The sequence below is a fragment of the Paroedura picta genome, chromosome 4 (assembly GCF_049243985.1).
Source record: "Paroedura picta isolate Pp20150507F chromosome 4, Ppicta_v3.0, whole genome shotgun sequence".
Taxonomy (NCBI): domain Eukaryota; kingdom Metazoa; phylum Chordata; class Lepidosauria; order Squamata; family Gekkonidae; genus Paroedura; species Paroedura picta.
Genome location: NC_135372.1, coordinates 50,887,261 through 50,913,269, shown reverse-complemented (window position 1 = coordinate 50,913,269; position 26,009 = coordinate 50,887,261). Strand labels below are relative to the sequence as shown.

The 26,009-nt window shown below is 41.0% G+C and overlaps 2 protein-coding genes across 6 annotated transcripts in view; one reads left to right on the top strand and one right to left on the bottom strand.

Moving 5' to 3' along the window:
- EEIG2 (EEIG family member 2) overlaps positions 1-2,793 on the top strand; it is a 33,687-nt gene extending 30,894 nt beyond the window's left edge. For both annotated transcript variants that reach the window (XM_077332823.1, XM_077332824.1), the window contains exon 11: positions 273-2,793. In XM_077332823.1, coding sequence (XP_077188938.1) covers positions 273-315 — 43 coding nt within the window. In that variant the 3' untranslated portion in view covers positions 316-2,793. The remainder of the gene's footprint in view (positions 1-272) is intronic.
- Positions 2,794-7,211: 4,418 nt separating this feature from the next.
- Positions 7,212-20,121, bottom strand: HENMT1 (HEN methyltransferase 1). Of its 4 annotated transcripts, none has more exons than XM_077332821.1 (7): positions 20,100-20,121; positions 18,589-18,713; positions 16,443-16,555; positions 14,611-14,745; positions 12,464-12,646; positions 10,506-10,674; positions 7,212-8,882 (listed from the first exon to the last, which is right to left on the bottom strand). In XM_077332821.1, exons 2-7 carry the CDS (start codon positions 18,706-18,708, stop codon positions 8,451-8,453), a joined length of 1,152 nt encoding a protein of 383 aa, XP_077188936.1. In that variant the 5' UTR covers positions 18,709-18,713; positions 20,100-20,121; the 3' UTR covers positions 7,212-8,450. The 4 variants fall into 4 exon arrangements, with proteins under 4 accessions (XP_077188936.1, XP_077188934.1, XP_077188935.1 ...); XM_077332819.1 differs by lacking the exon at positions 20,100-20,121 and adding an exon at positions 19,795-19,959; XM_077332820.1 differs by lacking the exon at positions 20,100-20,121 and adding an exon at positions 19,690-19,790.
- Between the last annotated feature and the right edge of the window lie 5,888 nt (positions 20,122-26,009).

Genomic DNA, 26,009 nt, shown 5'->3' with positions numbered 1-26,009 from the left:
TGAAAGAGGCAGGGGAGCAATTTCATCCCTTCCCTCCTACCCAGCTGTGAGACCTGCAACTATGTGAATTATTTTGTTGTGGGCTCTTAAAGGGCTGCAGGAACAGATAAGAATGCCAGAAAACTTCACATTTTATGCATAGAACAGCAAAGTACCATACTTATGTATCTTGTAAATTTTAGTTCTGCCCTATGTATTAAAATACTGTTCTGTCCAGTGCTGCTGGTGTTGTCTGCAGTCTAGTAACAGCCTTTTTTTTGTTGATTTTTCAGAGTGGGGTCTGGTGCATATGAACAAGTAGTGATTAAACGCTAGAAGAACTAGAGTAAAATGACACACTAATTTTTGGAGTTGCAGAATTTGCATAACTCCAAATACTGTCCAAGATGGGCTCTTCTGAAACGCTGGTTTAGTCGCCTGGATTGTCCGTTTGAGTTGTCACATGGAAAATGCCCTCTTCTGTATCTGTAGAGGCAGTTTTCATATTATTCTGCTGTCTTGTGAACCAATGTGAATGTTACCTGGTGTCGGTGGATTTATTGCATTGTTCTGTAAGTGTTCGATCCAATTTCCCTTTTTGAAAAAGGGCACATGGAGTCTAATTGAACATAATATTTTGAGGTTACTTGCTAGTATGTACAGAAATGAATTCAACTACATGCTCTGTTACTTGGCTTTTTTTAAAGCCTAATATGTCATCTATTTCAGCCTCCTGTTCCCATTCCCCCCCACCCCCACCCCCACAGGATGTTTCCTTTTTAGTATTGGCTTCTTGTTTCTGTCTGACTGAACAGAATTAATGTAAAATAAGATCTTTGGGTTCAAGGAAATCCCAGCCAACTGAGCTTTTAGGAAATAAGATTAATACTATTTCAAATGAGTGTAACTTTAAGGCCAAATTGCACAAGAGGACTAGTCTGTTATTTTAAAGACTTGGTTCTGACTACATTTAGTAAGATATATGCATGCACTGGATGATGGTTCCACTAGTAAAACATTCAGTGCTAATAAGGAAACTTTGTATCCCAAAACTATTTCTGGATATCGTAGGGTTACCTGATAGATCCTTGGTCCAAACCAAAAATAAACTACATCTTTAGGTGTTCACTGAGAACATTAATCTCATTGGATATTCTGTAGTGGGCATCTAGGAGCATGTAGTACAATGTAGAGCTTATGGGGTATTAAAATGAATTGTTTAACAATTGAAAAAGTGCCTTGTTCTGGGGTGGGAAAGGACAGTGTAATGAACTATCTTTTTGTGAAGTTTTGAGAATGGACAGTGAACAGCTGATTGAAAACTACTTCCATTAATCAAGAAAAGCACTTTATACAGCAGTTTTCTGAAAATCAAACTTTCCCTTGATTAGAGGATTGATGACTTGGACCCATTATGCAGCCACAGGCATATAATTTACATAGGACGTTTCTTCCCCTCCCCCCCAGAAATGTGTTCGCCTTATTTAGAGTTGTACATGTGCACTGATGTTTATCACAACCCTAAGTGCTGTGCATGTACAGGCCAGGCCAGCACATAGAGCAAGTCATCTTTTAAATGTAGGTAGAAGCTTTGCTGCATCATGCTGTGTCACATTGAAAGAGAACTTCTTGTTTTACTGATCGGTTCTTGAATGGCCTTTGCTGATATCAGTAGAACTTGTATTGTGAAAGCTCCTAGTGGATTTGTGACCAGTATTATAAAGATTTGCCCAAATTCAATACTGCAATGTATCTCTGCATTTATTGAGAATTTAGATTTTCTGCTCCTAACGAATTTACTTTGACAGCTTTAACAACCCATATTTTTGTGAATGGATTTTCAGGGGGAAAGACTGCCAACAACTCAGGAGAGTTATCAGCTGTTAGTAGATTTGCCTTTGATGTAATTATGGTTGATTACTAGAATGGATCCATGTGTTTCAAAACAATATGGGTTAAGAGAAATTAAACAATGTTGATTTTTACACACAGTGAGTATGGAGGAATAGTTTTACCAGTTTCATGAAATCAATGTTCCAGTTTTTTTGAAGAAATATAATTAAGAAAAATGAAGAAAAACATTTTATGTTTGTGATTTAATTTTATAAATGTAGCACACATTGATGAACTCCGTTTTTATTTAAATCATATATGTGAACTATTAAAATTGGAACCATTTCTTAGTTATGGTACCACAAATAACTTACAGCTTCATAATGCATTTTATTAAGCTTCAACTGTTGAGAGTTTCAGTACAAGAGATTTCAATTTTAGATTATGTTAAAATAATGTAGAAAGAATGCACAGGATTACTTTTGAAATGTAAATTGTTCTGGGCAAAATTGACCTTGCCTTTAGAGAGTTTAACCTTTCAAAAAATCACCAAGAATAATATTTGAATTTTTCCAAAGAATGTTGTTGGTTTCATAAAAATGTCAATGTCATTGCATTCAAATGCAATGTTGGCGATTTCCTATGACAATACACACATTGACAGACAGCTGAGTTTGTAGGAAGACAATTACCATCTTGTACCAATCACATTATTATTTTTATAAGTTCACATAAAAGTTCAAATAACTAGTGAGATGTTTGAACAATTATCATGCACTTTTATCAACTGAACCAATTTGATGAAGTGATTCCGTTTGTGTGTCTCTATGACATGGAAAATGACCTTCATATATGTATATGGCATTTATTTTGTGTAAACTGTACAGTAATATCCACAAGTGCTAACCCTTTAAGTCAATTTTTTACCGTAGTACACTTGATGTAAAGGTCTTAAAAGTTCAATAAAAATCTTTGACCTTCTCGTTGTGTATGCTACTTTTCAAATCTGGAAGAAAACTTCGAGCTATACAAACTAATTTGTTGGCCTTTATGACACTGAAAGGAATAGATAATTGGACCTGCTATTATAGCAATTTTATAATTTCTCTCACTGAATGCAGGAATAGCCTGAAGAAGCCATGGCAGTTCCCCCATCTTCAGTTATCTTGGGGAGGAGAGGTTGAAAGGTTATAAACCACTCTTTGGGCCCAATCCTTTTGACAAAAGTGTGCCATTGGAATAACAGAATTAAATCCCATGGTGTCTTCTTATACTAAGCTAGAAAGACTGTGGTTTTTGTTAGAACTATTTCCAACAATCAAACACAAAAGTAGTACATACTGGACTCATTTGTGGTGAAACCCATACACCAGTGTTTCCACGCATTTACCTTTAATTGATAGCCAGCAAATAAGGGAGCAAAAAAGGTATCACAGTTGAGTTTAGAAAATTATCTAAACACTTTAGTTTCCCTCTTTCCTTCATACAGGAATTATAATAGAACTTGGACATTTTTGAACGCTAAGGAAATTAGGACATATACAATTACACATATGATTTACATTGAATCCTTCAGATAAGTTCATTTGTATGTTGTTTGCCATACTCCTTCAGTCTGAAGCCATTATGGATTTTTACAGCTTTCGATGAGTTCTTCATAAATAGTATGTTTTATTTTGGCAGTAAACAATTTAAAACACTATACCTTTAAAAAGTTTTTATTCTTTTTGTACTGGGCTTATTCTGCCCTCCAAAGTTTTCCCAACACCTGGGGAGGTTTTTGTTTCCAGTAAACTACCACCTTTGTAGAGATTGCCCACTGGAAGGATCAGGAGTTAAGACTCCCAGCTTCCCTTCCAAGTTCTGCTTACTTCTGTGGCTTCCACCACCCAGCTCCTGGTCACCACAGGGACTGTATGCTACCTTGTACACCTCTGCTGTCCCCTGACACTCCTTTTAAAATAGTATGTCCAAGATGGTGATACAAAGAACTACAGAGAACCACCACAAACATTAAAAGTTATAATGTCTTTATTAAAGAGAATATATTCACAAGCATACACGTAGTACAGCATCAGAATGGGTGAAATGCAATTATTCTATCCCTCTTTCTATACCCTATATAGTACAGGCCTCTTAACTTAGACACTATATATACAGATCTCCCATTACTTTGCGACTTTCACCAGCTCTTCAGCCAGCACATGGTTAATGGCTGCACCCTCCAGACCTCAGTTTAAGAGTTCTGTCTGCTCTTGCTGGTCTTAGCACCAAAGAAAGACCCTTCCTCTAGCTAGACCTCACCCCCCCCCCCCCACTTGCCTGTTCTCTGCTCAGAGAGAAAAACATCTTTAAAACTCAAAGTGAAGGTTTTGGTCATTTAAACCTTCACAGAAAGATACATCTCTTCACAGTTATCATGCCCTTACCACCCCCCCTGAAGTTAACCTGAAAGTTATTCTACACAGTTAGAACTATTCAATATATTACTTCCCTAATACATTACTTATTACTCTTTATTTTACGCAACTATGGATTATGCTACATTAAAGGTAAAGGTATCCCCTGTGCAAGCACAGAGTCATGTCTGACCCTTGGGGTGACGCCCTCCAGCGTTTTCTTGGCAGACTCAATACGGGGTGGTTTGCCAGTGCCTTCCCCAGTCATTACCGTTTACCCCCCGGCAAGCTGGGTACTCATTTTACCGACCTCGGAAGGATGGAAGGCTGAGTCAACCTTGAGCCGGCTGCTGGGATCAAACTCCCAACCTCATGGACAGACAGCTTCAGACAGCACACCTTACCATTCTGCGCCACAAGAGGCTCTTTATGCTGCATTAGTAAATTATGATGATTAGGTGTGTCATTATAGTATTGGCATCAGAACTAAATCTTTAGCTCTTTCTCTTGCTTTCCACCCACATGCAAGAGCACTGCTGCGGGCAAGGCCAGGGATGGGATGCAAGGCGCTGGAGGCTGGCTGACAGGCAAAACGCCCCTGCCCGGTTGTGCCATTTAGGCCCATTATGCACGGGGGGATAGCGCGCATTCGGGGTGGAATGTTGGCGACTAAAATGACCGATAACACACAGCGCCGGCTGCAACCGACTGCAGACTCTGTGCATGCCGCCGAAAAAGCCGCGTTAGCGAAACGCGGAAGAAAGCGCAGCATCTGGGTGACCGGGGCGCAACCAGAAGCGGCGCCTGGGTCACAGCGTGCATATCGGTTACTCTGGGTTTTGCCGCCGTTGCGTCCCATCCCGTGCATAAGCGGTTTGCTTTGCTTCTTTCCCCTGCGCGTTTTCCACGTGACCCAAAATCGACGTTTCGGCAGCCGTGCATAATGGGCCTTAGACCTATTATGCACGGCCACTGTAACGGTGGCATGGAGAACGCGGAGGAGGAAGCGAAGCAAACCGCTTACGCACAGGACAGAACGCAACGGCGGCAAAACCCAGAGTATCCGATTCTGCACACAGCTACTTCGGAGCTGCTTCTGATTGCGCCCTGGTCCCGGGAAGCTCCACTTTCTTCCACATCTTGCTAACGTGGCTTTTTCAGCGGCATATGTTGACTCTGCGCCTGGTTGTCGCCTGCGGTGTGCATAATTGGTGATTTTAGCTGCTGCCATTCCACCCCGAATGCAGAGCTTCCACTCCGTGCATAATGGGCCTTAGAGGGGCCCTACCAGGTCATGCATGGCACCACCCAGTGACTCGATCCAAGCAATCGGAAACCCGGGATCTTCTTCTGAAAAGGAGTGGAGCAGCAAGGGGGATCTCTACCCTAAGCCTGACATGTGTGTGGGGCTTGCAGGCCAGGAAAAAGACTGCAGACAGTTTCCTCTTCCCAGAACTGGAAATGTTTGCTGCTGTTGGGAGGGGGAAGGCACAACCCCCCCCCCCCCATGTGGGCACAATTGTTTTGTATTAACTGTCACAAGGAATAAAAAAGGCCTCATCTGAAAATTAAAAAAAAACTAAATCTTTAATCTTGTCATATATGTATTACCTAGATTGGATACCTAGGAGTATTATTGAACTGAACTACACAAACCAGAAGTTGCTGGCCATTTTGTTTTTAAGTTAATGCATGGAAAAAGCAGCACTTCTATTCCATTAGCGTCTGTAACACTTTCTTTCTCTTTCCCTCCCAAGAGTTATCCCTCTGTGATGCAATAGTGATTTTAAAGAAGCAGAACTACGATTGAATTTACATCTGCAAGATGCATAACAGAAATAGGCTTCTTTAAGGAGGAAGTTGCTGTAGTACTATGAAGGCAAATGTGACCACGTGTTAAGGGTGTTTGGGATTTTCTGATTTCACATCCATTCTGTTGGGTTTGTGTTTCCACACAATGGTCATTAATTTTACTTGGTTTCTGTAGTTTGAGTTATGTTCTGTGTTCCTTCCCTTGCTTGTTTGGATTCTCTGATTTGACACTGGATGAAGTTATGCTGGAATTCTCTGGTTTGATGTTGGTTCAACTGGGCTTGCATTGGGAGGCTTTTGGCCACTGGTTGCTTGCTCTTGTGCATTTGGCTATTTGCCCCGGAAAAAACATGGAATTTCTCCCCCATAGTGAACAATGGAGGATAATTGGAGGCGCATTCTCTGAGAGTCTATAAAACTGGTACAATTACTTGGGGGTCCTCAGTTGGGGGGCATCACCAATTTTGCTGTAATTTTAGTGTCCTGTTTTTAAAAGGCCACTGCGCACCCACCCCAAAAGATTCCCCATAGGGAATAATTGAATAATTTCAGAGTTTAACAAAACTATTTTTCCCCTTGGTATACATCTTCGGTTAGATACTCTCACTTGTGTATATGGAAAAGGTAGCTCTTCTCCCACATAAACAAGATGCCTGATGGGCTTCCCCCTATACACACATACTCCACTTCCCATTGCAGCATCACCAACTGCTCCATGGGTCAGCTTGGGTAGACTTGCACTCAGGGCCAATAAGTCTTGTCAGTCCCACCTGTTACTGGACATATACTATTTTGATATTTATACTGTTTTATTGCTGTTTTGTATTTTAATGTTATTAGCTGCCCTAAGACACAAGGGGGGGCTGAGATATAAATTTAATAAAAAATAATAATATACTGTGTGCAATGTGTTTGTCTACGGTTCAAATGCCTACAGAACACAAATTAATTCAAATTCTTTATAGGGTAAGTAGGTATGTACTAATCCAATACTGATTTTGTGCTAAGTAATGCAAATAGGGCAAACCCTAGGTCCCAGGCTTTTGCTGAAGATTAGATGATGCTAAAACCTCTATAAAACTCAGCCCCCCGCCCCCTGAAAAAGGGAAAGCCGCTAAATTGGGATCAAAATATACACCTGCAGGAAAGAATGCCACCTCCTGGTAGAAAGTGAGAACACAGGACTGGTTTTGTTTTTGTTTTTTAAGATTTTCTATCATTTCAGATAAACATTTTTCCAACACAGAATATCTGTGAATCAGGACAATTTCACTGGTACAATGACAAGACATGGTGACTACTGACTGCCAGATATACTTAAATGCAGAAGCTACACAGAGAATGAACTATTGCAAGGGCAACAATATTTTAAAAACAAAATACTTCCTAAAACATAATACACCTTACCTACAGTCAGCATGAAGGAAACCACCCTCTGTATGATCAGGATAGCATCAATTTAGTTCACTTCAATATTTCAAATAAGAGCAACAACCTATTCAACAGGCTGTTTCATTCCTAAATCTTGCTCCAGCATCCAACTACCTTTCAGAGGGGAGAAGGGAAGCACAGCGGTAGATGGTTCAAGTCACAGAGAGAGAACAGACAGAATGATGGGTAGCTCTGCCTGGTAGCATGGCAAAGTGGTTTAGTTCTACAGGAAGAAGACAGAGTAGCTGGTTGTGAGGCCTGTTTCTGGTGATGAGCAGAGCTCATACCCATTAGGCTGACTCTTGGGAAAGGATGTGAAAGGATCAAACCTAGTGGCTCGAATGTGAAAGTTAAAAAGAATTAAACCTTATTCTTAAGCCATAATTAGCTTAAATGTATGTGCCTCAGCCAGGCTTCTCCTTTGTCTGGGGCTCCGGGCTGCTGCTCTGTTCTTTAAAACCAACCTGGTAATAAATCATCTTTGTTATTTGCATGTAACTGCATCAGTCATATCCATGTTCTTCTTGCATTCAACAAAAACTTGCCTTGTGGTTATGAATCCAAAGCTTTTACACTTGCTTCTGTAAGAACATCTTATAACTGAGGGGAAGGTTCAGTTTACAACAAACCTGGTTCTCCAAAATCGAAAGAGGCTGTGTAGGTCCTCTCAGTTTCATTTTGACAAAGGTTGCTGTCCTGATAGAAGTAGCTCTTCATAGGTTTATGTGTGAAAAACATTGGTTAGCTCCTAATTTAAACAAAATTATTTTTACTACATAGTAGCAAACCACTGGACGGTACCATTAGGAATTTAAATATTGCCAAGAAACACATCCTGTTGTATCATTTGTGCTACATGACAACTCAAGCTCATTACTTAAAAATAAATATCTTATTTCAATGTTACCAGATATTTTTACACTGAAAACCTGTAGAACGTTCAGGATGAAGAAAGTATTAACATGCCATAAGATGTTCCATACGGGCTATTGTAACTTACAGCCCATTGTAAAGCTCCAGCTCTTCATTTTCATATTCTGTATCAATCAGCAGTGCAGATCCATCATTGCTCAGTGCAACTTTGCCGGTGATAAGTTTGGATAGTGTTTCAGATGTGCCACATAACTGCTTCACTTTGGGAATACTAAAGATTTTTGCCAGAGGCACAAAGACAGTTTGTCCGTTAATGAATGGTTCCATGAGTGGGTTGTCAGCTTTGGTTCTAGAAGGATCTTTGACATCTTTCAGGAAACAAGATGCCAGGAATGGACAGTCAGTTTCAACATCATTGCACCCTTTCTTGATTTTGGATTTTCTATTGACCAATAGTCTTCTTGCAATTGTTTGCGATGTCCGCACAACTTCATTGACCACTGCAGTTTGTAAATACTTTTCATCTTGAAGGCTTGGATATACTGCTTTGAAAATCTTTTTAACATGTAAAAAAAATTACATATACACTACTTATAAGAGCTCATTTGTATACAGTATTTACTATTTGTATACAGTATTTTGCATTACTGAATTGTGAATCACACCATTTCAAATCTTCATGTTTGGAACAAGCTAAAAGATACATCAAGCTAAAAGAGACATCTGCTTCTTAACATAAAAGTAGCAAAACAAGACCTTCTCACCACCTTTCTACAGGCACTGCAGAGTATGGCCTACAAACCTTCAGTTTTCTGACCACAAGGCCATCAGTATTTACCATAATCTTCCCTGCTGCCAATTTAGCTTGGCTCCTAAGTCATCGTTATTTAGATGTTTATATCCTACATCCCCTCCCCACTCCCAATAATAGTTCAGGAATCTCAGCTCTATTTTTTATCCCCACAACCACCACCACCACTCTGTGAGGTAGGTTAGGATGAGAGAGGGTGATTGGCCAAAGGTCACCAAACCTTCCACAACAATGTGGATTCAAATGTGCATCACCCCCAGTAACGCTTCCGCAATCTATACAATCAGGACTGACTGAGCTATCCACAAGGTTTCATCTTGTCCCCCCCCAACCTTTTTAAAGTCTCAATTAAACTGAGGTAAAACCATTCAGAGACTTTGGCTGGATTGTTATCAATATGCAAGTGATAGTTCTATCTTATGCTCCCATTTCTAAAATATGGAACCTTTTAAAAGTATTAAAAAAACATTTCTAGAACAACTTCTGAGTGTATAAGGATTCTGTGCGAGTGCATCTAAGGTACCAAGTTGCAACTAATTTATGGCAACCTCATAAGCTTTTCAAGAGGGGGGTTGTCACTGCCTGCCTTTAGATTTCCTTGGTGGTCTCTTATCTAACCATGTATACAATACAGTATTTTGCATTACTGAATTGTGAATCACACCATTTCAAATCTTCATGTTTGGAAAAAGCTAAAAGATACATCAAGCTAAAACAACCCCTGGTTGTTTTCAAGATCTAATTAGATGAGGCTAGCCCGGGCTATCCAATTCAGAGCTATCAAGATTCTTATGAATTTTAAATTGAAATATTATGATAACAATAAGCTAGTGTTTGGTTTTCATTTAGGATGGGAATAGTAAATAGAACATTTAAATCACTAATTATATCCAACTTTCAGGCAGGATTCAAATCAATCCACCATGTGGCTAATATTTTAGATCAGGGGTAGTCAACCTGTGGTCCTCCAGATGTCCATGGACTACAATTCCCATGAGCTCCTGCCAGCATTTGCTGGCAGGGGCTCATGGGAATTGTAGTCCATGAACATCTGGAGGACCACAGGTTGACTACCCCTGTTTTAGATGACCAAAATGAAACGCAAAAATTCTGACTATCATTTTAAATCCCAAAGGACCTCTCCATGCTATTGGCTCATTGTCTAAACACATTTATTTGGAAGTAATGTTCAACTGAAATCAATAGAAACTTCCTTCCTAGACATTTTTTAACCCTGAGTGTCTGATCAGCTGTAAGGCCTATTGACAACAACAAGGAAAATCCCAAGGTTCTTATCTCTTGTATCTTATAGCAATCCCTTTCTAATGAATTTATTCTTCCCTGCATTATGCAGGAAATACACTTACAGGTTTATAAACATGTTCTTTGCATTTCTCAGGTTCTCCATTCTTTAGGGACTTTCTCACAAATACACCTATTTGTGTACAAAAACCAACACCATCTTCCTCAAGTGGTGGGGCTCCTAATCCAGTGAACTCTACTGTGTAGTCATAGCGAGCAGCAGCATCAAGAGCCCTATATTTTTGGAAAAAACATAGTCAAAACAATAAGGACAAAACAAAACTAGCTTGTTTTATCAAGAATGACTTAGTTGTACTAGTGTACTATTACCAGTTTAAGTTTATTAAATCCTCTTAATAAGCAAAGGTTGGAATGAAACGGATCAGTACAAGCAGCAACTATAGAAAAACCCCTAACATCACAAGCACCATGAGCGATTCCCAGCCAACATGCCTTATTAAATCCCAACAAGGACCGAAGAAAGCACAATCAGTTCTGGTAGCAGAGGCAATTCTTTGCTTACTTCCCAGCACTTCCTTTACTGATGAGACAGTGGGGGATATGGTAGTGGCAGAGACTAGAGACTACATACAGTAAGCTCGGGGAGTGGGGCAATGCCTCACCATCCATACAGGCAGGGCAACTGAGAAAACACCAAAGGACCAATAAACGCATAATAGCGAATAGGCCTTGATTTACTTCATTTATACCCTGCCTCTCTTTGCAATGGGATCCAAAATGTTGTTCTCTCTTCCTCTCAACAATCCCGTGATGCAGGTTAGACTGTGTGTATGTGACTGTTCCAATCTCTCCAAACAAGCTTCTACTCCTGATTCTAAGTCCCCCATATTCACGAAAAAGTTAGCACTACAAAATACTGCCAGCCCTTGCTACCTGTACTGACTTCCAGAAAACTGAGGACAGCTCTCTTCTTTTGGCTACTAAAGAGGTTGCAGGCCCGTTATGCTGAAATAGACTCCAGGCTAGGTGTTATTAGACTAGAGTATGAATACATAATACAATGTAATCCTAAACAGCATTACACCTTTCTATGCCCATTGATTTCCTTGGGCTTAGGATGGTGTAACTTGGTCTAGGACTGCACTTCTAGGAATCATGAGGACAAGCCAAAACAATGCAAATCCTCTGGTGAAGTCAGACCCCCATCTACCTTCAATACACACACAAAACATCTAAGCATGGTGTTAAGATCTCCAGGATACATAGCTGATTTGCTCTTGTCAGCCACATTGATCAAGAAAAAAGTCAAGGGTTTGGGAAGTTAACTAATGCCAGTAAGACAAGATCAACTATGGAATGAAGCATTGTAAGAGCTGTGTTGCATGAGGGAATCTTTGTCGAAAACTGACATTTCATATTAATCACACAGGAACATCTCTAAAATATCGGCTACTGCTTTTTACTAGGGTTGGCCATTTGAATGGGCAAAACATTTCATCAGTGGACTGGTATGAATTTTTAATTCATCAAAACCACCACGAAGGTAATCATTAAGATATCTGGTATTTTTGCCAGGTACTTGGGGAAGTACATATATGTGTACATGTTTGCGGCCATTCACACAAGCATCTCCAGCTCTGGGCCTTATGGAACCCACATCTTTGTACACACGGACTGCAGACTGATGTGGCATCTTCTTCCCCAAAAAAGAACAAGACCATTCCACTAAAAAACGTTAAGAATAAATGACTAAACAGAAGGCATGGGAAAGAAAATTTAAGGAGCCGTAGGCAATCAAAACATTGGTCAAAATGCCTTTTTTGGGGCAAGCCTTGATCAACAAATTCTAAAACCTTTGAGATGCCAAAAGATGTTTCACTCTTGATTAGTCCAAGAGAGAATTCTGCGGATAGATGCATGCATGACTGAAAAATACCTAATTTTAAGGAATTATTTTGCATTTGGTCAAAGCAGTCATTAACTGACCTATTTAACTGGTCAATTGATCAGCCGTACTTTCTGGAAAGCAGAAGCTTCATCAAATCATGTATAATAAACTTACCAGTTTTGAAATTGTGCTCGATTCCATTCAAATTTATGGTCGGGATGTCTGAATAATGTTACAGTTGGAAGCAAAGGATTAAATTCTGAGTTTGGTGTGGTAATTACAATCATCGCTGGAGACATAAAACCAAATACCACCTCTGGAAACTTCTCCAACTCTTTTACTTCCAAATGCTCTATTCTGAAAGTGTAAGTTAACAAAGGATCTTGAAATCTAGACAGATCTTTTCACCTTCCTGACCAACTGAGTACATATTTAATAATGCAATTAAACTACACAGTAGTTGTTACTTTAACTTAATATTAAAAGATTTGCTGAGCATATATGGTAAATACATGATCTATACTTTCTCTCATGAACATATGAAGGTACTTAACACATAATCTATTAATCATCTGTGATTCAGAGAAATGAGCATGGAATCACATGAAGCTACCTTATACAGAGTCTATAAAGGTCAGTACTGTTCACTCTGGTGGGCTACAGCTCTACAGGATCTCAAGGAAAGATATTTCATATCACATACTACCTGGAGATCAAATTTGGGACCTTCTGCATGCAAAACAGATGCTCAGCTTCTCCACATCAGCATATACCAGGCTTACTCAATAGGGCTTTTGTGAAACCCTGAGGTTTCTTGATGACTCCAGAAAGTTTTCTCCAATTGGGTGAGAGTTATTTTTGATGTATGTTTTAATTTTTAAAAAGTTATTGGGTGACATGACCATATATGGTTATGTCAACCCACCCGCCACTCACAAAATGTCCAATGATGGGCCTGACGGGTGTGAAAAGGGGAGTCCAGAGAAGTTCAGTACTACAATTTTAACTTCAATGTGTTGGGCTGGCAGGGGGTAACAGAGCAGCAGATGCCTGCCCCAGCCCTGTTCCTGGCCCAGCAATCTGCTGGGCTGTGTTTTTTTGTTTGTTTTGTTTTTCGTGATGTCACATCCAGATGCAATGTCTGGGTGATGTCACTTCTGGTGACATGTGACTTCCAGCGATGTCATGTGGAGGTGTGGCCTGCTGACATCACTTCTGGTGACTTTTGAAGCCTGAAAAAATGGCTACTGCATATATATATATATGCAAATATACATACACACACACACACACACATCGCCTCCTTGAACAGTAGACCCTCTAATCTTGCCGTACTCTTATTTTTCACAATCCACATGTCTACATCCTTTGCCCACTAAGTGCAGTGCCTGCATTAAACAGCAAGAATTTGAGATGAATCTAACCCACCTAACTGCATTAATTTGTATAATGATTTAAAATATAACCTAAGAAAATCATGTAGGAGGATGCATTAATTAAGAGCAGAAGAAGAAGAAGAAGAAGAAGAAGAAGAGTTGGTTCTTATATGCCGCTTTTCCCTACCCGAAGGAGGCTCAAAGCGGCTTACAGTCGCCTTCCCATTCCTCTCCCCACAACAGACACCTTGTGGGGTGGGTGAGGCTGAGAGAGCCCTGATATCACTGCTCGGTCAGAACAGTTTTATCAGTGCCGTGGCGAGCCCAAGGTCACCCAGCTGGCTGCATGTGGGGGAGAGCAGAATCGAACCTGGCATGCCAGATTAGAAGTTGGCACTCCTAACCACTACACCAAACTGGCTCGCAGAAGCTTAGAATCAATAAAAAGAGGTTCTCTAGACTAGCGATCCCCAACCTGTGGCCCGCAGACTACATGTGGTCCTCCGACTAATTGGAGGTGGGCCCCGAAGGACGCCTTCTCTCCCCCCCGGCCCTTTACTTCATCCCCCCCCCCCCGGCCTTTTACAACACACTTCGGGTGTCACTGTCTCCCATCACTCCCAGATGGGACTATCTCGTTACAGAGAAACAAGCTCAGGGTTCCCATTGATTTGTCATTGTCATGAGTTAAAATTTCCATGAAAATAAAATGTTCCTTATGTTCATTGTTGTGGCGTGTCTGTATCTTATTTTGAAGGGATGTTTAAACATTACCATAGCGATCAGAGAGCGTTAGGGCAGTGGTTGAGAGTAGAGGAGTAAACTACCCCCCCCACCGGGCCTCAGTAAAAGGCGTTGAGTGGTCCCCGGTGAGTGGTCCCCGGTGATAAAAAGGTTGGGAACCACTGCTCTAGACAGTAAGAAATGGTATCTTAGAATACTCACAATTCGATACATGTTACCATATCGAAGCCCAGCATACAGGGGTCTTTCTGAGCAACTGAACCCTGATGAAGGATAACAGTCAGGGATCTTTCAGACGGCTGAAGATAGTCACCAGGAAGGGGATAAAGCTTATGCCTAAAACGAAACATGTATATGTAATGGAAGTTTTATCACCTCAAGAATCATCTGCATTTATTGTCATCAGGAGTTGAAGACACTCATAATGAAAAAGAACTGTACAAAGCATGTTAGTGTTTCTCTCCCAATCAGTAAAGTTTAAGGGCCATTAGATAATACTTGGGAATCAGCTATGCATGTTCTACACACCTTTACCACTCACTAGTTCTCACTTAACTTGACTAGAGCATATACAAGGAGGCATATATCGAAATAATGACACAAAATCTTAACACATAAATATCTTACTTGTTAATACAATTTTATAACACATCCAGTTAGCAACATCTGGAAACAATGATAGGCTGGTAATCTCCTGTATATTCTCTGGCACCTCACTGGCATAGTTTCTCTTCCATGAAAACATAAGAGAGAGGGAGACATTCAGCAGCTGTGTGCCCAACAGGGATACCATCCTGCCAGAAGAGATCACGGATTTTTTTTCCATTGAACAAATGTGTCTTGACAAACATTTCTGTGCATAGCACTCCAGTTCTTTACAAATCACTGCACTACCTCACAGCTGAGAGGTGCTAACTCTACATGCACAAGGCCCATATACAAGAGCTATTTTGTTCTCTTAAGGCTGTCCTACCCTGGCTAGGCAATCTGAAGACCAAACTAGATGCAATATCAGCCTTGAGTCAAGTCAGGCTTCTCTGACTTGTGGTACAGACAGACATGTCACTGGGGGGGGGATGTTCTCACATGCTCTAGGGACTGACTAGGCTCAGGAGAACTACACAGGGGAAGGAGGCATTCAACTTCCCACGCACCCCTGGTGCCATTTTCCCTAGCCAAAATGACAGTAGGGAGCTGTGTTTGTAGCAGATGGGGTGCATGAAGTGAGACACAAACACCACACCAGCCCTGCTGTTTCAGGTCAGGAAAATCGCATGGGAGGATGAAGCCCCTCCTCCTCTAAACCCAAAGTGCTTAGACATGTTTAGTCAGAATCTCCATGGCAGATATATCTGGTATAGTGAAGCTGCATGTAGCATATCTATTTTAATTTTTAAAAATGTGGATGAGAGCTAAAGCCCCCCTCCCCTTTCCTTTACTGTACCCTGGAGTTGAAGCATTTTCCTTTTATTATCTCTAATAATAATACTAAAAGTAAGCTAGCCTGGGATAAAAATCCTGACATCATACACTCTATCAAGTGGGGGGGGGAGTTAATTCTTCTTGCAGATCCACTTTGTCTTTTGCTTCTTTAAAAAATGTGAATACCTCACCACAGAATTCACACAACCTCATACAAGTGAGAACCGTAAGATGTTACGAAAACTTTAAAAATTCTGTTTCAAAATCTCCCTGAAGATGTGGAAATATAAACTCGGACGGGGGACAGGTACAATGGGCAAATGCATGATAGTGATATATCAGCTTACTATCCATAGTTCGGTAGATGAAATATGTAGCGTTCTTTTCTATATTCTGTATTCTTCTTCTGAATACACTCTTCAGCCAATTCTAAACCATAAGAACTGTACTATCAATTTATTTATTTTATTGTATTTCTATACCACCCTCCCACAAGGCTCAGGAAAGTTTAAAAAGGCTTCTTGATTCATGCCAGTCTGGTTCAAAAGAAAGACTAAATTACTGGGGTATAAAACACTACTTTTACAAAAAGAAATTTCTTTCCTCCTTACATATTTTCCTTCATCACATCCTCGCTGATATCTAATCCAACAAGCATTTCAATGCAGTTGCAGAATTTCAGCATCCAAAGCAGCCTACAGTCAGCACATCCTAGGTCTGCCACCTGTAAATCAGAATTTAGAATAGTACTTTCTAACGTTATATTTAAAACTGGCGTGACTACTTTATTAAGCCAGTTTGGTGTAGTGGTTAGGAGTGCGGACTTCTAATCTGGCATGCCAGGTTCGATTCTGCACTCCTCCACATGCAACCAGCTGGGTGACCTTGGGCTCGCCATGGCACTGATAAAACTGTTCTGACCGAGCAGTGATATCAGGGCTCTCTCAGTCTCACCCACCTCACAGGGTGTTTGTTGTGGGGAGAGGAATGGGAAGGCGACTGTAAGCCGCTTTGAACCTCCTTTGGGTAGGGAAAAGCGGCATATAAGAACCAACTCTTCTTCTTCAAACAACTCAGGACTTGTCTACATTAGTAAATCAAATGTTCAATTGTGCAGGGTCGAAAACAAATAAATACCTAACTGAAGAAGAGTTGGCTTTTATACCCCACTTTTCACTGCCCAAAGGAGGTTCAAAATGGCTTACAACCACCTTCCTTCCTCTCCCCACAACAGACACTCTGTGAGGTAGATGAGGCTGAGAGAATTCTTAGAGAAACTCCAATGTGAGAACAGCTTCTAACAGGACTGTGACTAGCCCAAAGTCACCCAGCAGGCTGCATGTAGAAGAGAGGGGAATCAAATCTGGCTCACCAGATTAGAAGCCACCGCTCTTAGCCCCTACACCAAGCTGACCTGTGATCTGCCTGCACTAAAAATATACCTCGAGTAATATAATGAAACATGTTTTGCTATTGTTCTAGCATTAGCATTTTAAAAAGAAGTACCTCTCACCACAGTTTACAGCTACACATAAACCTCCAAGTATCACTGTGTTTGGCTCCTTGCTGTCTTTCCCCATTCCCTCTGATATGCAATATTACACACACCTCAGAAAGCACATCTGCGATATGACTCTTGCACCTGGTGGAAGGGGGAAGACGGAGTAGTGATTCTATACACATTCATGTAAGCAGAATGCACAATAATCCATTTCACCATTCAGATTTATTTTATAGAGAAATCTACAGGGTGCAGCGTGCATCATGCATCGACACAATGCAGCAATGCAGCTTAGCTGCTGCAAATAGATCAGCTGAAGTATGAGACAATTACATTTTTAAGATGCTGTTTCTGGAATCAAGGCCTTTCCATTCTGCCAATTTTTATGTATTTATTTGCAATATAAATGCATGCTTGTGGGACACAATCTGGATCAGCCCATTGTGGCGCATTTGTGGTAATAATACTACAATGGTCTAAGCCGTATGGAAAAATGATCCCCCCCAATAATAGGTAGCCATGTGACCTATGTATAATTTTGGTCTATTTTGTGAAATATTGAATTTAGCCACTGAAGAAAAGGACAATTTAATGCTTCTCAAATGAGATTTTGCTTATGATAGTTACTTGCCCTCCAGCCACCAGATATTACCCAATATTACTTCTGCTCTCTTATTGGGACCATGTTTAATTTATTCCTGGAGAGACTGCAGCATCTTATATTTAGAAAACAATTTCCTTTACAATCTGAAGGTGCTTTGTATCCAGCAACATCAAATCCATCTAAGTATGCAACACACCTCACACTCCATTTTATAACAACAAGCTGGGGACTTGGTGTCTTCTCACTGTAAACTGAAAGAATTATCCCCTCCTCAATACACAGACTTCTTTTTTTGTACTGATCAGTCTGGTTAAGAGTTCTTAAAAATTTTAAAAGCTTGCACACCATTTGGTAATAAGTTTGATTGGTCTTGGTCCAAAGTATTACACAAGATTAACTACTAGAATTTCTCTAACTTGTGTAATTGTTATATACACATATATGTACTATAAGTGACCAGAAATCCTACCTATGCTTGCCAAGGTGCAAAAACTGTTTCTGGTTTAAGCAAAGCAAGTTTTTTACAGCCTGTCATGCCATCCCCAACGAGACAATTCCTACAGAAACAGCAGCCAGACTATGCCTGTGAGGAATGACAATCCTGAAGTCATTGAACTATAAACAAATATTTTCCAAAGAAACACATACCAACCTTTTTGGGTTTATGCTTGCTCACTAATTGTTTAATGAACTGATAGCGTTGCTTGTACAATGGTGGTGAGAATTTAACTGTCCTTGCAGGTTCATCTTTTCTCAGCTTTTCATCCATCATCAGTGCTAAAATCACACAGAATAGTAATGTTTCTTAAACATGTCCTGGTGATGGCCATTTCTTATGCTTATTTTTGCAGTAATACAAACTTTGCAGAGCACAGGCCTTGAATCAAGTGAGACGCTTAACAAGTATCATCACCTACTACAAAGACTCTAGGCAGATTTAAGTGCCACAAACTTCAAAATTAGCCCTAAACAGTGTTTCAATTGGGTTACTCATAACACAGGTTTAATAAGACTGTCTCACTAAGATGATCTTTTGGGCATTATGTCAGAAATTTATTCTTATGTATTTATGTTCATTCTGCAACTATAAATAGAAGCCTATTTGATGGCTTTCTGAGAACTGTGTGATCTTAATCCCACTCATCAACTGTACTGTAAATGCTATATTCTTTTACACTGTCAGGCACAAGAGACCAGTGAACCAGTTCACACCATTAAGCACCCTTTCTCCTCCCTCCCATTATTCTCCCTATTAGTAAAACTGCAACACTAGCTCCTACATTGACCCCCCTCCCGCAGAACCCACTAGGGCCCTGCTCCAGGCTGCTAGAGAGAGCAGCAGGGCTTTTCCCCCAGTATTGAACTCTTTTCCCTAAGAAGTTTGTCCGACCTCCTTCAAGTTACAGAAGGCTTTCGTTATTTATTGTTATTATTCTTTAGGGAGTGTGGGTGTCAGCCAGCCAGCTTTTCTAGGCTAGGACTGCTTTTTAACTTTGACTTATTTACCTAGGAACTGATTTGTAGGCACCTCTTATATTTTTAATGAGAGGAGCACAGAATAAACTACTTTTTACTTTTTTCAACGAGCTACCTTCAATTAGTCCGTCGAGACACGACAAGATGCATTAAATAAAACAAGGTTTAAAAAACCCAGAACGACCCCTCCCCGTTAATTAAACTCCTGTTGAAATTGTTTACTCCCTAAACCTCAGCAATCGCCTTCCCCACCATAGCACACATCTTATCTGCTAACCTCTTTCCCTAACCCAGAAGTTCCCCTCATGCCCCCGCAACCTAAAGTATTTATCCTTGTTTCCTCAGTCACGCTTTTGGGCTGGCTGGCTTCGTTTCCTCTCACCTGTATTGGTAACAGCACGCGGCGCCTTCCCCGCGCCCCCTCAACTAAACGGCTGCGTCCTAGGCGGTTCCACGGCAACGCGCGCAGCACAGAACAGAACGCGGAACCCGTGGGCCGTTGGCTCCTCCCCCGTCTTGCGCCGCTGGTGGGTTCTGTTCCGCCAGCTGCACGTGCATCGCTCCCGTGGCCCTGAAGCCCAAACCCTGCCCCTTTTTGTTATAAGAGGAGAGCCCTTCTCCTACCTCTATGAACCAAAAACCTGCCAGTCCCCAGGGATTTGGGGATCCCCTGGAATCAGAGCTCACCTTCAGACTACAGCGATCAGTTCCCCTGGAGAAAACGGATGCTTTGGAGGGAGGACTCTATATAGCACTGCACCCCACTGAGGTCTCGATCCTCCCCAAGCACCTTCCCCAAATCTCCAGGAATTTCCCATCATGAATCTGGCAACTTTAATAACTGAGCATTTTAGAGCTTATCTCCAAAAGCCACACAACTCATTGACTATTTACTCAGATGTCCTAGAGTCCCATTGCACCTACTCACAAGAAATAACACATTATCTCAGACGCCACTTCAGGGTTTTTTGCCTCTCCACACTCCCAGCCTCCATTCCCCCAAATGTGCCTTATTGTGCTATTTTCCTCTCACACATGGGCACAATCAGATAGTCACTTTTTCTTGATGGAAATGCCACTAAAATATTAAAATAAAAGCATCTTCTGGATTTCTAGCAGTGGTATGAGGCAGCTGGCAAATCCAACAGGTGCAACTGTTGTTACCACCGAGGTACAATGAGAGAAGGCATCACCTGTACTCCTTGCATGTGTTGCAGCTGTTAAAGCCACAGGTGTTTCTATCTTCCCCCAATGTTACTGTAATTTAGTAGGATTTTTAAACCACTACCTCAGAAGTAAAGGTAAAGGTAAAGGTATCCCCTGTGCAAGCACCGAGTCATGTCTGACCCTTGGGGTGACGCCCTCTAGCGTTTTCTTGGCAGACTCAATACGGGGTGGTTTGCCAGTGCCTTCCCCAGTCATTACCGTTTACCCCCCAGCAAGCTGGGTACTCAGAAGTAGAGGTTCCCAAAGTGGGCAGTACTCCCTCACAGATGGGTGAGAAATTTGGCAGTAGGGGGATGAGGAAGTTTGGGGCAGCAGTCTGATCTTCCCTGCTGCGGCTGCATTTTCCTAGGAAGAGATGTTTCATTGTGGATTACTATTGCCTGCCTGTGGATATTAATGACCCTGGATTTGCTTGGTGGTCTCCCATCTCAGAGCTTCGCTTCCTGAAGAAAATGACAGTTTCAGCAGGTGGGCTGAATCAGGTTCAATGTTTGGCTATATTTGTAAACCTGTCACCACCTCCAGGCAACTGGTCAATACTCAATACTCTCGGGGGTATCAACAGATGGACATCCATTAGTATAGTTGGGTGTCATCAATATATTCCAGCCCCAAACTCATAAATAGCTGGGTGAGAGGGCAGATGTAGATGTTAAATAACATCATGAAGAGAACTGCTTCCTGCAGAACACCACAGGTTAGCACACACCATTGGGAGATACTCTGCCTTACCATCACCCTCTGTCCCTGACCTTGGAGACAGGAATGTAGTCATTGTAAAGGCTATGCCCTGTATCCCTGCAGCCAGGCACTGGGCCAGCAGCCCATGATTGACCATGTCAAATGCCAATATGAGATCCATAGCAATATACCCCACTGAGGTCTCTCCCCAACCTTCACCTTCTACAGGCTGCACTTCAAAATCTCCAGTATTTCCCAACCATGAGTTTCCAATCCTGTTATACGAGCAATTTCCATTTAAAACAACTAATTGCTGTTCTAGAATACTTTGGGGGATCAGTGTGGTGCAATGGTTGGGAAGCTTTGACTCTCGAAATGTTACCCCACCCCCCAAAAAAATCTTGTCTTCTAAGATGCTACTGAACTCCAATCTAGCTGTTGCACTACCGATCAACAGGGAGAAAGACCTGGAGATCCCTCAGAATTACAACTGATCTCCAAAGGACAGAGATCTGGTATCCTGAAGAAAATGGCTGTTTTGGTGGCTGGACTCAAGTATAACACCTAGGACCCTCCCTCCCTAAATCACACCCTCCCCAGGCTTCACCTCCAAATCTCCTAACCCACAACTGGCAACTCTAGGTTGGGTTGTTGTTTTGCTGAAGGAACCTGGCAAAGGTTCTTTATTGGATCTGGAGGCAATAAGCATATGGTAGAAAGAGGATACTATACTTTTATTCGCCTCAATTAGCAGGCAAATGAAGTTTTTAGCATAGTATAATGAGCACATACCAATCAAGATTACTTCTATCTCTGCAGGTATCAGGGGGCCCTTCTTGATGGCAGAGAAGCCCCAGGCTCAGGCTTCACTAGCACTGCTGTCCCCAGAGCAAGACTGCTAGAACTGCCTCTGGCAGATTTTTATAGTGTTGTAATGTCACATCCCACAACTGAATCATGAATCAAAGAGAAATCCAGTTAATAAACCAGTTCCAACAACTTGTGTTTATTTTGTTTAAGCAATAAGAATGGGATCCTAGGTATCAAAAACCCACTTTCCTGATACTTCCTCAGTGATTGCACAGTAATTTTTGCAATATACATGAATTTCTTAATACTAGAATCTTCATCATTACATGAATATAATCATTAACATTGTATTGTAATAATAAATAATCATAACATACCTCTGTCTGGACATAAAGGTAAAAGTATCCCCTGTGCAAGCACTGAATCATGTCTGACCCTTGGGGTGACACCCTCTAGCGTTTTCTTGGCAGACTCAATACAGGTTGGCCTTGCCAGTGCCTTCCCCAGTCATTACCATTTTACCCCCCAGTATGCTGGGTACTCATTTTACCGTCCTCAGAAGGATGGAAGGCTGAGTCTTTTAACAAAAACTTATAGGGCATCATTTTGGCTTGAGGTTAAATGTTGGGGGTCATGCTATAACGTGCCCACTAAAGCAATGAATGACCATGCATTTTATGCTAAACTTGCATTCTACAGGTGTCACCAATTTAAAGAGGTAAAAGGTAAAGGTATCCCCTGTGCAAGCACTGGGTCATGTCTGACCCTTGGGGTGACGCCCTCTAGCGTTTTCATAGTAGACTCAATACGGGGTGGTTTGCCAGTGCCTTCCCCAGTCATTACCGTTTACCCCCCAGCAAGCTGGGCACTCATTTTACCGACCTCGGAAGGATGGAAGGCTGAGTCAACCTTGAGCCGTCTGCTGGGATTGAACTCCCAGCCTCATGGGCAGAGCTTTCAGACTGCATGTCTGCTGCCTTACCACTCTGCGCCACAAGAGGCTCATAATTTAAAGAGACACGGACAATGGTTTATAAAAAACAACTCTAGTCCCAATTTGAATTCAAGCCCCTTGGGGCAATAGTATCAAGGTGGAAAATAAAATAACATTCAAGCTGTTGAATCGTGGACATTCCAATTTATCCTAATTAGAGATTTCATTGCGTGTGAATCTAAAAATGTAATTTACACGATAGCGTGTAATTGTTGTTAGGGAGACCTTTAAAAGTACAAATTATGGAACACAGGTGCCGAGTTTGCAACCAGGTAATGGACGCCTCGATGGTCCAACATGGGATAGAACATAATCATAGTTTACAAGATTTCACTTTTTTGGCATTGAAATGATCAAACCTGATTTACATGCCAACAGTAGTAGTCAATTATGCTTGCAGCAGTGTGAATGTTATTTTATTTTCCATCTTGACAGTATTGTCCCTAGGGGCTTGAATTCAAATTCAAAGGCTTGGCATTATGTTATTATCTGTCTCCCAGTTCTCCTCCCAGCAAGGCATAGGTATCTGGGGAAATAAGCTATCTAATTATATCACAGTGTCATGCCTGTCCAAAAAGGCTTCTGCCCAGAGCAGATACCTGCAGACATCTTATGTCTAAAGCAAACTCAATTTCTCTAATGACAGGACAGAAAAGGCAGACATTAAAATATTACATGACAATTATGTTCTAAAAAAATTAAGACATCATAGTTATATTCCAAAAGGAACAGAATAGAAATAATTTTAAGTTCTATGTTCTTGGAACTATTAAAATGCTTTAATAATGAATGAAAGGTAAGAATGCAAGACTGGATCATTTGAATTTGATTCAAGATTTGTCTGCCATACCCTCTTTCCAATATCTTTAAAAAGATGGCATCAAAATATATTTTCACTTGCCACACACTGCACTTTGATCAAAATTATAATTGACAATTATAGCAAATGAAGCACTAGCAAAGATATCAGAAGACATTATTCAACACCAGAATAACTGAATATTGTTAACATTGCTTAAAATATCAAGAGAAATCCACCTCAAAAGAACCTGCAGAGAAGTCATTACTAGAATACTGGAATACTCCTCATACATTCCCCTTTTCTCTGAAGACCTGATGATTGTTGCACACAAGTTCTCCTCCCACCACCTCCCCACCATCTTCCAATACTACACAGGTCAGCCACTATCAAAATTATCATATTTATTCATCCAGAATCTTTAACTGACCATTTATTCCTCTGCTTGAATCATATAATGGCACACTATAAACCTTTAGGCAGTTCTCAGAACTATTACTATTTTACAAAATACTATCTAATACTGCAGTCTACAACACTACAATAAAGATTTGTGACATGAGCATTTGTGGAATAGAGGTCACTTAATCAGAAGCAGGATGTGTGTTCTCAGTTGGTTGATATATATAGAAAGAAGATATAGATATACTGGACAAAGAAATGTAAACAGTGAAATCAAAAGTCAATGAAAAAGTCCAATCTGTAGGCATTGTCAGTTATATATGTGTGTGTGTGTGTTGGAGGATTGGCAGGTGAATGAACTCTTGATGATGATTGATACTATTAGGTCCCGTCATAGTAAAATATTTATACTCCACATTTCCTTTTGGTTCAAAAATCCACTTGAGAGGAAGAGCAACTTAAGATGGAAGAATGGCTACTGGAAGATGACTGGCTGTACTGAAGTGTTTCCTGAATAGATACGGGAAGATATGGCCAAGATGGGTGGCGGCTAAAGACAGGCTATTGTTTTTCTCTTTCCCTAATTTGTAGATTTGAGAATTAGATATATTGATAAGCAGACCATGGATGGGGCAAAGGGTTGTTCTTGCATGGTATAAAATCTGCTACCCCAAAAGAGAGATCCTGTGCCTTTATGTCCTTCCCCTTCAGCCAATTTACAGTTTGTTCATTCTCTGTCTGTTCTGTGCACACACAGTGCTCCCCCCCCATGTCACAGTCTCCAAGACAGAATGCTATCAGGAAGCCATCTCTTGAAAATTAGTTCCCATTGAGGACATTTCTACATTAATTAAGGAACATTAGCACTGTTTTGTCACTGGCCCTGGCTTCAGCGATGGACAACTGATAGACTCGTTCTTGAACAGTAATCTCAAAGCAATACATTGTCCCAGACTATTATCTCTGTGGTAATAGTACTCCAGGGCTTCACTGTAATTATATTTATGATAAAGTGTGAGGGGAAATAGAGTACAACTGAAATGCTACAGATGCAAAATGATCCAAGTGAACAGAAAGATTCTATAACTGCTCCCACAAGCCGGATATCAGGAGTGGTGAGATACAAATAAATATCCTGAAACCCTCTCATGAAACTGATAGACAAGGCCTATTAAGACAAACTAAGAACTTCTAACAGGACAAATCAACACCAGCTTCTTGAAGAGCAGGCTTGGTAGAAGAGCAGGATACAATTTTTAAAAATAAAAATTAAGCATCTGGAAAAGTTGGTATAGAATGTTGTAATGACTAGTACTACAACTGAGAGCCAGTTTGGTGTAGTGGTTAGGAGTGTGGACTTCTAATCTGGCATGCCGGGTGCGATTCTGCACTCCCCCACATGCAGCCAGCTGGGTGACCTTGGGCTCGCCACGGCACTGATAAAATTGTTCTGCCCGAGCAGTGATATCAGGGCTCTCTCAGCCTCACCACAGGGTGTCTGTTGTGGGGAGAGGAAAGGGAAGGCGACTGTAAGCCACTTTGAACCTCTTTCGGGTAGAGAAAAGTGGCATATAAGAACCAACTCTTCTTCAAAAAAAGAATTAAATGAATGCATGAAATATAGATCCAGAGGTTCATCATGAATAGAACAAATTCAGCCTCCACTGAATTTAGTTGGTTCTCA